A 14,268-nucleotide genomic window follows, 5' to 3' on the forward strand; every position below is an offset into this window, starting at 1 on the left:
ATACCTTGGAGTACACATTGACAATAAACTGGACTGGGCTAAAAACACCACAGCACTTTACAGGAAGGGCCAGAGTCGTCTCTATTTTTTGAGGCGACTGAGGTCCTTCAACATCTGCCAGAAAATGCTCAGGATTTTCTATGAGTCTGTTGTGGCCAGTGCGATCCTCTATGCTGTTGCATGCTGGGGGAGCAGGCTGAGGGTCGCAGATGCCAACAGACTCAATAAACTGATCCGTAAGGCCAGTAATGTTATGGGGATGGAGCTGGACTCCCTCAAGGTGGTGTCGGAGAGGCGGATGCTGTCCAAGATAAAGACAATGTTGGATAACACCTCCCACCCACTCCATGACATGTTGGTCAGTCACAGGAGCTCGTTCAGTGAGAGACTGAGATTACCGAAAAGCACCACTGAACGACACAGGAAATCATTCCTGCCTGTGGCCATCTCCCTGTACAACGCATCCACTTAACACACTGTTTGCTGCTACAGCTACACATGTTTCTTTTCCAGCTATTTATTTATGAGTGACTTATGTATGTATGTATGTATATATATGTATATATTGTACTATTCTTAGTTAGCGTATTGTCTGTCTTGTCTTAATGTTGGTTTATAATGGAGCACTGTAACAAAAAATAATTTCCCCCAGGGATCAATAAAGTATTCTGATTCTGATATATATATATGTGTGTGTGTATATGTGTGTATGTATGTTTACTTTCAGTTATTGTCGATTTCATTGTGGCGTGCCAACTGCACTGTGGCAGTGATGTGTATTCCTCTGATTGGGAGAAAAGAAAAAGGAGGTGTGATTCTGTTCTGAATGATTCAATATGTCCCTTGTCTCTTTGAGATTGTCATTGTTATTGTTCTAAATAAAGTTCATTTAAAAGAATTATCAGGGTTAATAGTTATGGTTTAGGCTGATGGTTAAGGTTAGGCATTGTCAATGAAATGTCCCCACTGAGATATGAAAACGAATGTGTGTGTGTTACAGAGGTTACAGTTCATTTGCCTCATTTTAAACCGACGGAACGTTTTGAATAAGGAAGTGAGAGCTTCCGCTTACTCATCGTTCCAAAGCTCTTTCCGGTTCCTGCCGCCGCGCGAGGCGAGCGAACACACATGTGCACATGTTTAAACCCGGCCGAGAGTCACAAACACTGATCCATGTTTAATGTGAGTCAGAGCCATGTTGGACTACACACCTATGCTGCTTCACCTAGACTGTGATTCTTTTAAAACTGTCTTCTGGCCGAAAACGCTTCAAATTCGCTTTATTTTGAAAGGCCTTAACCGGAAGTATGTGTTTATTCCAGGTAACTTCACGTTTCCGGTTTGCGCTAACGCTACATCCGCTGCAGGGCTTGGAACAAGTCTGTCGTTTGAATTAGTGTCCGTGTGGTACTTGCTGAATCCCATTATGAACACGGTCCTGTCGAGAGCTAACTCGCTGTTTGCCTTCTCCCTGAGCGTCATGGCGGCTCTGACTTTCGGCTGCTTCATCACCACAGCGTTTAAAGACAGAAGGGTTCCTGTGGACATCCACGTCTCTAAAGTCATGCTGTAAGTCTCTGCTTTCAACAGCTGTTAGCATCACACCAGGTTCTATCGTGTCTTTGTTCCGTGTAGCAGAGGCTGCAGGCTGGTTTACATGCTAGCTGTTTGGCGGGAGCCGCTCTGTGGCCTGCGGTCCTGAGCCTGGACAGCATCCTCAGTCTCGGGATACTCACTGTGCCTGGAAGGGGTGCAGAGCGGTAGTTCAGAGCAGTACTGTACCACAGCTGTGTACCATAGTACAGATATGTACAGATATGTACTGTACCAAAGCTGTACAGTACAGCTCTGTAGTACAGAAGCATTTAGGGTCATGTGAGGAACAGCAGTCGTTTCTTTCACCTTTGCATACATCCGTCCCAACTTCTACATGTCGAGTGACGTTTGTAACTTCTCTCTCTCTCACAGGAAGAACGTTGATGACTTCACTGGACCCCGAGAACGAAGTGACCTGGGTTTCATCACCTTTGACCTTTCAGCTGATATCCTTCCTATTAAAGCATTGCTGTGTTTGATCTTTTCTTCTTGCGATGTGTTGCAGCTGCTTCAGAGAATCTTTGCAATAAGAGTGCACTGTGTGGCTGCTCATGATTGTGCATTTATTCAGCTCTTTGTAGACTTGTCGTCTTTTTTAAAAACTCCATCCTGAGACAAAAGAACAGTTTGAAGCAGCTGTGTGTGTTGGGCGTTACTAAATGAATGCCAGTAGGTCTGACAGAGATTCCAGCCAAAGGCTTGTAATTATACAGTCATTACATTGACCCTGCACGCTCACATTTGAGTTCAAGTCGCGTTAACACCAGATTATCCCTGGTTACCATGGCGATGTACACCATTGTTTTAAGCACTGACAATGCAGTGAAGATGCTCGGATTCATTTTTGTTTTCCTCTCTCGGTTCTGTTGATGGTCCTTAACTTTTCCCACATTTGCAGCCAATTTTTGATTGGAATGTGAAGCAGTTGTTTCTCTATCTGTCTGCTGAGTATGCCACAAAGAGCAATGTAAGTCCTAATGCACACACACCTCGACCTTTTAGTAAGAAGCAGGCATGAAGCACGCTACATATGGCTTATCAAAGCATCACATTGTGTCTGACGGTTAGTGTACAGGTCAAACTACAAGTCTGATGTGTGAATGCACGCCAGCACTCTGATCACTTTAAGCATTCAGTCACTCGTCTCACCTCATCTTCATCGTCACGTTGTTATGAGAATGCTGAACATGAGGCTTTTTGCACAAGTCAGTGACAGCGGTCCATACAGATCACCGACGGCAAACAATACACAGCTGGGTGGTTTTTAGCTGTCAGAGGAGTGGTTTCAGGGCTCGCAAAATTTCAAAACCCCTGGTAGCCCTTCGGGCAGGGACTCTTCAGTTTTTGGTAGCCAAAATAAATTTAAGTAGCCCGAATAAAAAAGAGAGCAATTTTTTGATTGATGTTTTGTTTCTGTTACAATATTATACATTAAAGTATAATATTGTAACGGAAACAACACATTAATCAAAAATAGTTGAAACAAAAATTACAACATTGTATAAAAATTACAATCATCAACTCAAACACTTGGTTCTAATTGAACAGAAATTTCTATGAACTTGTAAGAACTGTGTAGGACTTGAATCAGTCTGTCAGAGCCTCAATCTGACATTTCCACTGAAGTCACGATAAGAGACAAGTGGAACCAAGATCGAGGCCGTTTGCTTTTGAAGTTTGCACAGACTGCTGCATTGTGCCAGTGGTCGTTCACTCTGTTTGTCAATGGCAACATAGTAGCTGTTCTAAACTGATTTTCAGGTTTATTTTTAGTTTGTTATTTGCAATTGGTGTTTGTTCTGGGAAAGATATTGCAGACTGAGCAATAATGCATTTCTTGCATTTCTCATGGGTTCTAATGGGGGCCTTTCTTAAAATGACTGGTTCCAGTAACAAAGGCGCTTGTCAGTTCAGAAATCGAGAGAAAACCAACAACACACCCGGCAGAACATTATGTTATTTACACGGGTGCACATAAGTGGTCCGCATGTGCGCATTCGCTGTCAAAATAAAAGACGCGCACCAGATAAGAAGTTGCAGCGCGCGTTTGCGTCCATATAAAAGGCTGTTTTTGTCCTAGAGTGGGATTTTCACGGCACATTCTGCACCACATCTCTGTGCGTTCATCATTTGTTTGAAGCCAGCTCACCTCCTGCAACCACTTTTCCGAGAATACGCGCTTCTTTTGTGGTTCAGACTCCTTCTGACATTTCTTTGGAGGTGGAGGAACACCAAAGTAATTGCTTAAAGGAGCTTCTTGACATCTTTAAGAGTTCTAAACAAATGTCTGTCCTCCTCCAGAAAATCTTATGTACGCAAACACGCGTTGCAACTTCTTATCTTGTGCGTGTTTTTTATTTTGACAGCGAATGCTCACCCGCGGACCACTTATGTGCAGCCCTGGTTATTTAGCTCGTCATATTGCAGCCACAGAAATTATTTTGTCCATGAAACCATAAAGCTGCACTTTCTTTTTGCCTTATAGTCTGATTTGTCATAACTTTTCCGTTTTGTGGTAAGCTTTTCTTTGGCTGTCACTTCTTCACCCTGACCTGTCTTATTTGGCTCAGCAGAACTGAAATGCTTTTACACGCTCACTCACATAAGCTCAGCGATTCTCTGCGCGATCAACCTCTCACATGTTTAAGCTGCGGGAGATTTCACTTGTCATGTTTGCATAGTAAGCTAACGATTAATAAGACGATGTCAGAGGAATTGGTGCACAAATTATCATCACTCACAGATCAGTGCTGTCGCTCTCTATACACAGTTCGCACGATTGCAAAGTGAAAGCAAAAAACAAGCGCAAATTCAAACACGATTTCAATATGTCACATATTGACAGTGGCTCACCCAATGACATAATTACCCAGCTACATTTCTGAAAGAATGCAAAAGCATTGACATATATTTTTCCTTCCTACAATAGCCCGACGGGCAGGGCAGAGATAGATTTTGGTAGCCTGACTGGAAGAATCGCTAGCCCCGGGACATCGGGCTAGCGATTTTGCGAGCCCTGGGTTTGATACGTAACAGTGAGCAAGAGAGTACGTGAAAGGTGTTTGCAGAGTGTGTGTGTAACAACAACAAAACTCAGTAGTTCATCTAATCAGAGTTTGACAGGATTAGGATGAGCCCAAGTCTCCCAGCTGTTTCCAGAAGTTCCCTGAAGGTGTGTAACTGCAAACAGCTGCAGGATCTGTGTGTAAGCGTCTGTGTGGAGCTCAGACAGTTGCGCAACAACTTTAGTAGGATCAGCTGGTGTGTCTGTAACAGTGTAACCACAACATTGTCATGTGTCAGTGTTTTGGAAATTTGTGACTGTATCAATCAATCAATCTTTATTTATAAAGCACTTTTCATACAAAGATGTAGCACAAAGTGCTTTACATGGTTAGCTGTAGCTGTGAGGAACACGGCTGTAAAGATAACACAACTACATTCACACAAAGACATTTTAGCCCGGAGGAGGCAGGGATCTAACCACCAGCCTTCTGATTGGTAGATGAACCGCTGCCTGACCATGGATGGAGGTCCTGCAGTATAATTAATCTGTGTGTGTGTGTGTGTGTGTGTCAGTCTCTGAACCAGGTCGTCCTGTGGGATAAGATCGTTCTTCGAGGTGAGAACACCAAGCTGAACCTCAGAGACATGAAGTCCAAGTACTTCTTCTTTGACGATGGAAACGGACTGAGGTGAGATACCAGATGTGTATCAACACATGTTCTGGACTACTAAAATCAATAACATCCACCAGCAACTCAGTTCACATGTTGTGTCTACCCCCTCTCCAGAACCTTTTCTCCTTTTTGAGCTGTTTTCCACTCTTCATCTTCCTGATTTATCTGATATTTCTAAGTTTGTGTAGATCAAAGCCTGCCACGTGTCATCTTGACCCTATGCCTGCAGGGTTTGTGAAATCCTGCCTCTCTTCCTTACTCCCACTCATCTCTGCTATATTCACTCTTCACTCACCACCAGTATCGTTCCTTCCATATTCAAGATTGCTCTAGTCACTCCTATACTGAAAATACCTTCTTTAGATCCTAACAACTTTAACAACCTCTGTCTGTTTTCTAATCTGCCCTTCATTTCTAAAATACTCGAAAAAGTGGTTGCAGCTCAACTTCATTCACACCTGGTTAATAATAACATCTACGAGAGATTTCAGTCTGGTTTTCGTTCATGTCACAGTGCAGAAGCTGCTCTACTTAAAGTCACTAACGATCTTCTAATCGCAGCTGACTCTGGTCTTTCACCATTCTCGTCCTTTTGGATCTGAGCTCAGCCTTTAGTGATGTTTCAGTCGCGAACGAAATGGTTCTTAGAGCCGGCTCTTTGACGTGAACGACGCGAGCCGGCTCCTTATTGCGAGCCGTGGGTTTTTGTTTTTTTTTTTCCTTTCTCTCACCCTCTCTCTCGCACTTTTTCCCGCTTCACTCCGCACGCGAGCCTTGTGCTTTGCGCTGGGCAGAGGGGGGGGGGTAGTTACACTGGCAGTAGCTCAGGAACAGAGCGGGAGGGAGAGAGAGAGCAGGGACAACAACGTCCCATTAGAAAGGTATAGTAATCATCCACAACTATTTTCAGTTGCAGATGATAAAGGATTCAGAAAGTTTATTCATGCAGGTCCATATGACAGAGAATGTGCATCTTCTTTTTGTTTTCATATTATAATTTATATTTAATTGTGTTGTGTTTGCAGTGTTTTGTGTTGTTTCACTTTAAATTTGTTTAAAAGGAAAAAGCTGAAAATTTAAATAGTCTTTTTAGTGAGCCGAGCCGAAAGAGCCGGTTCTCTAAAAAGAGCCGGAAATCCCATCACTATCAGCCTTCGACAAATCTGTCACTCTGTCCTTCTAAGCAGACTCTCCTCTCTCTGCATCTCTGACACACCCCTCGCCTGGTTTCAATCATATCTCTTTGACGCTCCCAATTTATTCAACTAAGATCATTCCGCTCTCATCTATTCCCCGTCACCTCTGGTGTACCCCAAGGCTCAGTCTTAGGCCCTCTTCTCTTTATAATATACATCCTCCCTCCACATCCTCCTTGCTGATGACACCCGTGTATCTCTCTTGCAGACCTGATTCCTCCCTCCCACCTTCTTCCTTTACAGAATGTCTATCCGAGTTAAAATCCTGGTTTTCAAATTTTTTAAAGCTCAATGAGGATAAAACTGAGATCCTCCTTATAATTCCCTCGAAGCACAGGCAGACGCAAGTGGTTTTCTGTCACTGGTTTATTTGAAGACTTCTCTCCAAAGCCACCGTGAAAACTATACAGCATTAACAAAATAAAACTCAGCATAAGACACAGCAGTAATAACACTGTACAACAAACACGATAAATAAATAAATACCTCGTTGGCTGCATGCTGCAAAAAGGGAATTAGCCGCCGTTCTTCTGAGGTTTCCTTTAACCGTGTGTAGTTAAAGTCCACTTAACATGTTTTTCAATAAAAACCATCCTTTCTGCGCGCTTACAGGTGTTTTTCTTCGTTCTACCCAAAGAGGAAACTAGCGCAACTTGTAAGCGAACTTGACTTTCAAAATAAAAGCACCAAAACGTTGACTACAAAAAACAAACAAAGTAATGTACAGCTTAAATAATTTACAATCATGACATGGATCTTGACGAGATAAAGAAATAATCCAAATTATATACAATGTCATCATGCCAACAGTTACACTCCTTATTGGCACCAAATCCAACCTTTTGAAGGCTAATCATTTCTCTCTCACTATCGTTAACTCCACAGGTTTCCCTTCTCCTCAGGTTAAGAGCCTTGGTGTCATCCTAGACAGTTCACTTTCCTATAAATCTCACATCACTAACCTCACCCGTTCTGCCTACTTCCATCTACGTAACATTAACAGATTGCTTCCTTCTCTTTCCACCCAGTCTACGTCCATTCTTGTCCACAGTCTTGTTACCTCCCATATTGACTACTGCAATTCTCTTCTGCATGGTCTCCCCCAAAAATCCCTCCATAAGCTTCCAACTGGTTCAAAGCTCTGCTGCTCGCACTATCACCAGAACCCCTCCTACCAGCACATCACTCCTGTTCTTCAGGAACTTCACCTGCTCACAGTGAAATTCCGAATAATATACAAACTTCTTCTGCTCACCTTCAAGGCCATTCATAACCTCGCTCCTCCTTACCTTTCTGACCTGTTAAGCACCACTTGTTCTGCCCGTTCACTTCGTTCTTCTTCTTCTATCCAGCTTTCTGTGCCTTCTTCCCGCCTCAGCACCGTGGGAAGCAGAGCTTTCAGCTGCTCTGCTCCCAGGCTGTGGAGCTCTCTGCCCCCAGATATAACAAACACTGGTTCTCTCCCCCAGTTTAAATCTCAACTCAAAACCCATCTGTTAAAATCTGCATACTCACTGTGAACCCACTGTTTGTTCGTTTTATCTTGTGCTTTTGTTTTATTGTTCTTCATTGTGTCATTGTTCTATCATGTGTTTTTTATCTATTGTGCAGTGTCCTCGGGTGTCTTGAAAGGTGCTTTATAAATAAAATGTGTTATTATTATTAACTGTTCATTACACTGGCCTCTATTTTTCTCTCTGAGCATAATTGTAACCAGTGTTTCCTAATGCTAAACATGTTACCTGATAGGCTCTTCTGATCAAGCTCACATCATCATATTACTTAGTCTTCTTTGGTAGTAGGTGGGCCTCATTAAATACCAACAGGGGTTAGGGGGCCAAGTCTGCTTGGTTCTTGGCTCCACACGGTCACAAAGAACAGGCAGGCATGAACCTCCGATGACATGTTCATCACTCAGACCTAAGTGGACTCATGGAGGCAGACTCTGTCCTCGTTAGCGGCAGCGATACCATCTATCAGAGGAGATCCTTAGCATTAAACCATCAGCATTGAGCTCTGAATGCACTCAAGACATGATCATTAACGGGCTTAGATCTTAGGACCTGTTCCTCATCTTTCTCCTGAATGTTCTAGTTGGGAATGTGACTTCAGCCCATACTTACTGTACAGGCTTTAACTTGGACTTTCATTCATTTTTTTCCTGCCACCTTCAGCTGACACACAAACACAGTCCCTCCCTCACACATGTTCTTTTATGATAAAGCAGGGCTGGATATGGCGACCCTCAGTCCTCCCTTACTTACTAATAGGCCTCAGCTGCCGGGGGATTCCCATGATGCACTGCTTCTTCTTCACTCACTATGTGTTAATACTAGAGATGGCACGATACCACTTTTTTATGTCCGATACCGATACCGATATCATAAATTTGGATATCTGCCGATACCGATATGAATCCGATATAGTGTTTTTTAATCAACAAAACTGTTTTTTTTTAAATATCTTGCTGCATTTTGTATAAGTTCATACTCAAGTTTAAAACAACAACTACACTAAAGCTATTCTGTTATACCTGTATACAAAAAAAAATATTTCATAGTTCAGCAATACTGATCAATCTAATAAACTTAGACCTACACCATCCTCCCTATTCTGGTATTTTAAAGAGTACTTAGCATAAATATTAAGCAACCTAACTAATAGGGTTCCAACTCCCAGCAACAACAAAAATAAATAAATAAAAAATAGGGAACCATCCCTCACGCTCCACCTCATGATGCTTAATCGACGTAACCAACCTTAATTTGATGCAGTGTGAAAAAAAAAAAATGCACAGAAATCAATTATTTTTCAAGAAATATTAAATAGATTCAACATCTTTCTTCAACAAAATTGCAGACTGCACAGATGGTACCTTCCCAAAGGAAAAAGTACTACAGCTTACTAGGGTATATTAGACTTAATAGTCACTATATACAGTAATGGACTTCTATACATTTTACATCAAATTAAAACTTTGGGTGTCAGATAATTATTTATTAAAAGCTCGACATTTTAAATGAGAATAAGAAAGAAAAGTATGTCTTTGTGCCCCCTTTTCCCTGTTAATGCCCTATCAGCCCCCCTGGCTAAACTTTGCTAGATCCGCCCCTGCACAGTTACCAGCGTCAGCTACGTAGAAAAAGATCCTCGAGTAGAAAGTAATAATAAATAAATTCTAACAACAGCTGATCAAGCTTAAACGTGCTGCTGTTGTTCAGCCGCTGGTTTCCTCTTTCTGGTGCAAAGTGGGCCAAAAACAAACCAGAGAGACGGACTCGCGACAGAAAAGCCGATCAGCTGATCGTTAAGCAGTTTCATGATTGAAGTAGCAGCAGGAGAGGCAGTCGCTCCATATATCGTTTGTTAAGCTTAATGCAGGAATGCTTTACAAACATTCAGAGATGGACTTACACACTTGCTTTACTTCTCTCGGGATAACTTTGTCGGAGATGAAATGCCGGGTTGCTAGCGAAGCTCCACATGCTATCCAGACCACCGACAGGTCACAAATGCCACAGCCGCTCTATCACGTGATGCATACTGCTCCGTTCTGAGGCGAGTTACGGCGTGTTGCAAGTTTTGTGAGGTGCTTTCGTGATATTTAATGGATCGGATTACATTTTTTATTTTTCTCCGATATCCGATCCAGTAATTTAGGTCAGTATCGGACCGATACCGATACGTAATATCGGATCGGTCCATCTCTAGTTAATACACCTCTCTGCATTTAATCCTTAGTTATTATTAATCTCTGGCTCTCGTCCACAGCGTGTCTTTGTTCTGGCTTCCTTCTCTCACTCACAGCAGATGGCCCCGCCCCTCCCTGAGCCTGGTTCTGCTGGAGGTTTCTTCCTGTTAAAAGGGAGTTTTTCCTTCCCACTGTCACCAAAGTGCTTGCTCATAGGGGGTCACATGATTGTTGTTTTTTTTCTGTATTATTGTAGGGTCTTTAACTTGTAATATAAAGCACGTTGAGGCGACAGCTGTGATGTTGTTTGGCACTAAATAAATAAAACTGAACTGAATCAAAGGTAGCGTTTAGCAGCAATGGCTCATAATAAAGCTGTAATGTTGGAGCTTGACTTTAAGAAAAAACATTTGAACCCAAATGTTTGATGTTACAGACGGTAGGACTGATCATGTTTAAAGTCCCCGACTGATATAGAGACAGGTCTATCAGCAGCTTGATGGAAATGGTAACAGTCTCAGAGTCGAGTCCCAGTCTTGAGTTTAAAAAAATGATACGCATGAAATTTGAAACATCCTGAGTATTCTGACAAGGAGATTTGTTTCCCATAATGCAGTTCATTTTTTCCCGGAGCCTTTGTCGTCTCTTATTTCACATGCTTTTCACACACGTTGAACATGATTGGCTGATTGTCATTATTTCTCGTCGTCAGGGCCAATAAGAACATCACCTTGACATTGTCCTGGAATGTAGTTCCCAACGCTGGAATCCTGCCCCTGGTGGCTGGAAGTGGACACGTCAGCATACCTTTCCCAGAGACCTACGAGACCACCAAGAGCTATTAGAGATGCACACATCCAGCATTGACTGTGCTCTGACCGCTGAAACGAGATGTAACTGAGTTTTTGGTTTGTAATAAAAGTTGAAATTGGAACGTCTGTGTTTGTGAAGAGCTCTTCTGTGTTCTGACGAGCAAACAGTGATGCTGTCAGCATCGGTGTGTTCATGTACCTCCGTCTGGTCTGAGGGAGCAGCTCTGGCTAATACAGTGGATGTGTGTATTCATTGTAAAGCTGCTAGCTCGTAACCAACTCGCTAGCAGCATGGCCTCTTCACCTGTCCCTCCTGCACTTTCTTGCTCATTGTGTCAGATGTTTAGTTACTCCTCGGCCTCCTTTAGCAGTAATGATATCTGTAACAAATGTAGCATATTTGCAGCTCTGGAGGCCAGGATTACTGAATTGGAGACTCTGCTTCGCACCCTTCATTCACCCGTAGCTAGCCAGGCCCCTGTAGCTGGTGCAGCCGAAGATAGCGTAGGCCCCGCTAGCTGTTTCTCGGCAGACCCCGAGCAGCTGGGGAAAGAGGGCGGCTCTGGTAATTGGTGATTCTGTTCTCAGACATGTGAAGCTAGAGACACCGGCAACTAGGGGTGGGTTTTGATTATCGTTTTACCATTTAAAATCGATTCTAGCTTGGATAACGTGATATCGATTCATTAAAATCCTCAATAGATTTTTTTAATATAAATTTATTTTGCCCGAAACTCCGCCGATGGATCGAATCAGCGGAAAAAGGACGTAAACACAAAGCTCGACCCGCCGACGGATCAGGATCAGTGAGATGTCGCCTTTCTCACCTGACGGCACGGACACGGTCGGGGCTGAAAGCCGACAGCTCGCTGAGTCTGATGTGTCGGCGGGTCGAGCTTTGTGTTTACGTCCTTTTTGCGCTGATTCTGAAGCTGTTAGTTTTATCGCTCTCCAAACAACATTGACCGAACCAGCAGCAAAAGAAGATCCAAACTACGCTTCACATAAACATCGTCATGAATTCACTCTGACTTTTGCTGTTTTGCTTCCACCACGATGCACAGCTCTCTCTCTCTCCAACAACAGTTTCCCGTCTAAAAATCTGTTTTCTGCATTATTCGCTTGCTTGTTACGCACAAGTCTACCGTTGTTTACAGCCTGTCGGACGCTGTTTTTTTCCTTTTACTTACTTCCGAAAAGAAAACCTAATTTCTGCTGTTCAATACTGAACAAATGTAAACTTTTTAAAATTGTGCAAAATGCAAAACGCTGTGTCTCTAAAACCTCTGTAACTTTGCTCTGTTTCACTTCAGCAGCATCAGGTAATGTTCATGTGTTGATTCATGGTTTTCTTTCGTTTTTGATCTACTGCAGAATATTTTTATAAAATCCAGGCCAGGAAATTCTCCTTCATGCTTTTCTGTGTTTTATCCTCAGCTACTTTGACACAAAGGCCTCTGCTGTGACGCTCACACCTTTGATAAAGTCTCACAAGTGTCAGCTTTCTTTTTATAGATATAAAAATATGGAAATGTACTGATGCATGATCTGACTTATATTTCTGAAAACCCTTTCCTGTCTGATCATTTCCTGATAACATTTACATTTACAATAATTGATTACACAGCAGTGGAGAGTAGACTTTATCACAGATGTCTCTCTGAAAGTGCTGTAACTAAAGCTGTGTCCAAATTCATGGGCTGCTTCCTCCTGAGGCCGCATTTGTAGACCGATTACATCACAGCGACGCGCCGAAGCCTGTCCAAATTCGTAGACTCCTCCGAATGCAGCCGACAAATGCGTCCTCCTTTTCCCCGAATTTGAAGGATGGGTCGGGTGTGTCCTTCGTGGCCCACCATATCCCAGAATTCATAGCGCGGCCCAGCCAAACTCCAGTTTCTGGCAATGGCGGCCGCTACTAAGTTTTAAAATTACTCATACTAATCTTTCTGGGTCCCAAAATAAATTTTAAACATATTTTCAGGCGATGTGGGTGTGTAAACTTCTAATATCTGCTCAGTTTATCAAGACATTTGCAAAAGTGCTTCGACGTTTTCGGAGACGTCTGTTACCCACCAGCTCGATAGCTAGCTGAGAGCTCGAGCATCACTAGAGCCGCAGAGAACGGCACAACTCCCGGCACATCATGTTCAGATTACCGCGGACTTTCCCTGCTCGGGTTAAACGTGATATATAAGTCACTTAGACAACCTAAAAATGTTATTGTTTGTCTTTTTTCAGTGTTTTGTTTGTTCGTGAGTAAATCGGTTTGGCTGAAATTAAAGTTATTAGATTAGACAAAATAAAACTTTATTGATCCCCGGGTGGGTTCCTCCTTGGTTTTCACACAGCTGACTAAACGTCAAACAGAAAACTGATTAAACAGAAGTATGAGACGGTCGAGAATTTATGCCAGTGTCCTGTAATATTTTAGATAGCAAGGAGCAGACGGCTGAGTTTATTAAACTCCACCGAGACAGCGGTGACGCTAATCAGAAGGCGAGACCATCCAATTTCACGGCCGTTTACTTTCCGGCCTAACCCGCGAAGGCCGGGTCCTCAGGAGGATGCAGCCCATGAATTTGGACACAGCTAGTGTTTAAGAATATAATCCACCCACTGTTATCATCTTCAATGCCCTGTACCAACACAGAGCAGCTATCTGAACGCTGCTCCAACAGAGGTCGATCATCTTATTAATAATTTTACCTCCTCACTACGTACGACTCTGGATACTGTAGCTCCTGTGAAAACTAAGTCCTCAAATTCCCATAATACACTGGGTGTTTCCTTTTCCAGTCACCTTTCTCACTCACTATGTATTAACAGACCTCTCTGCATTGAATCATATCTGTTATTAACCTCTGTCTCTCTTCCACAGCATGTCTTTATCCTGTCTTCCTTCTCTCACCCCAACCGGTCGCAGCAGATGGCCCCGCCCCTCCCTGAGCCTGGTTCTGCCGGAGGTTTCTTCCTGTTAAAAGGGAGTTTTTCCTTCCCACTGTCGCCAAAGTGCCTGCTCATAGGGGGGTCAAAATATTGTTGGGTTTTCTCTGAATCTATTATTCTACAATCTACTGTACAATATAAAGCGCCTTGAGGCGACTGTTTTTGTGATTTGGCGCTGTGTAAATAAAATTGAATTGTAAAGCTACTTTACATTAGTTTTATGTGAAAAGTGTCACTTTTCATAATCTCTTTGTACCTTTCCTTCATGGTGTCAATAAAGTGCTGACAACTCAAAGAGCTTTACAGGTAACCAAACATTCATTTAGCACTCTTTGTTATCAAGG

General features: G+C 42.8%; 1 protein-coding gene across 1 annotated transcript; it reads left to right on the forward strand.

Annotated features, from left to right (window-relative positions):
• Positions 1-1,322: 1,322 nt before the first annotated feature.
• On the forward strand, positions 1,323-11,101 carry spcs3 (signal peptidase complex subunit 3). Its single transcript, XM_024802649.2, has 5 exons — positions 1,323-1,569; positions 1,969-2,042; positions 2,487-2,563; positions 5,176-5,291; positions 10,876-11,101. Exons 1-5 carry the CDS (start codon positions 1,427-1,429, stop codon positions 11,006-11,008), a joined length of 543 nt encoding a protein of 180 aa, XP_024658417.1. The 5' UTR covers positions 1,323-1,426; the 3' UTR covers positions 11,009-11,101.
• The last annotated feature ends 3,167 nt before the right edge of the window (positions 11,102-14,268 follow it).

This window comes from Maylandia zebra, linkage group LG6 (genome assembly GCF_041146795.1).
Source record: "Maylandia zebra isolate NMK-2024a linkage group LG6, Mzebra_GT3a, whole genome shotgun sequence".
NCBI classification, from domain to species: Eukaryota; Metazoa; Chordata; class Actinopteri; order Cichliformes; family Cichlidae; genus Maylandia; species Maylandia zebra.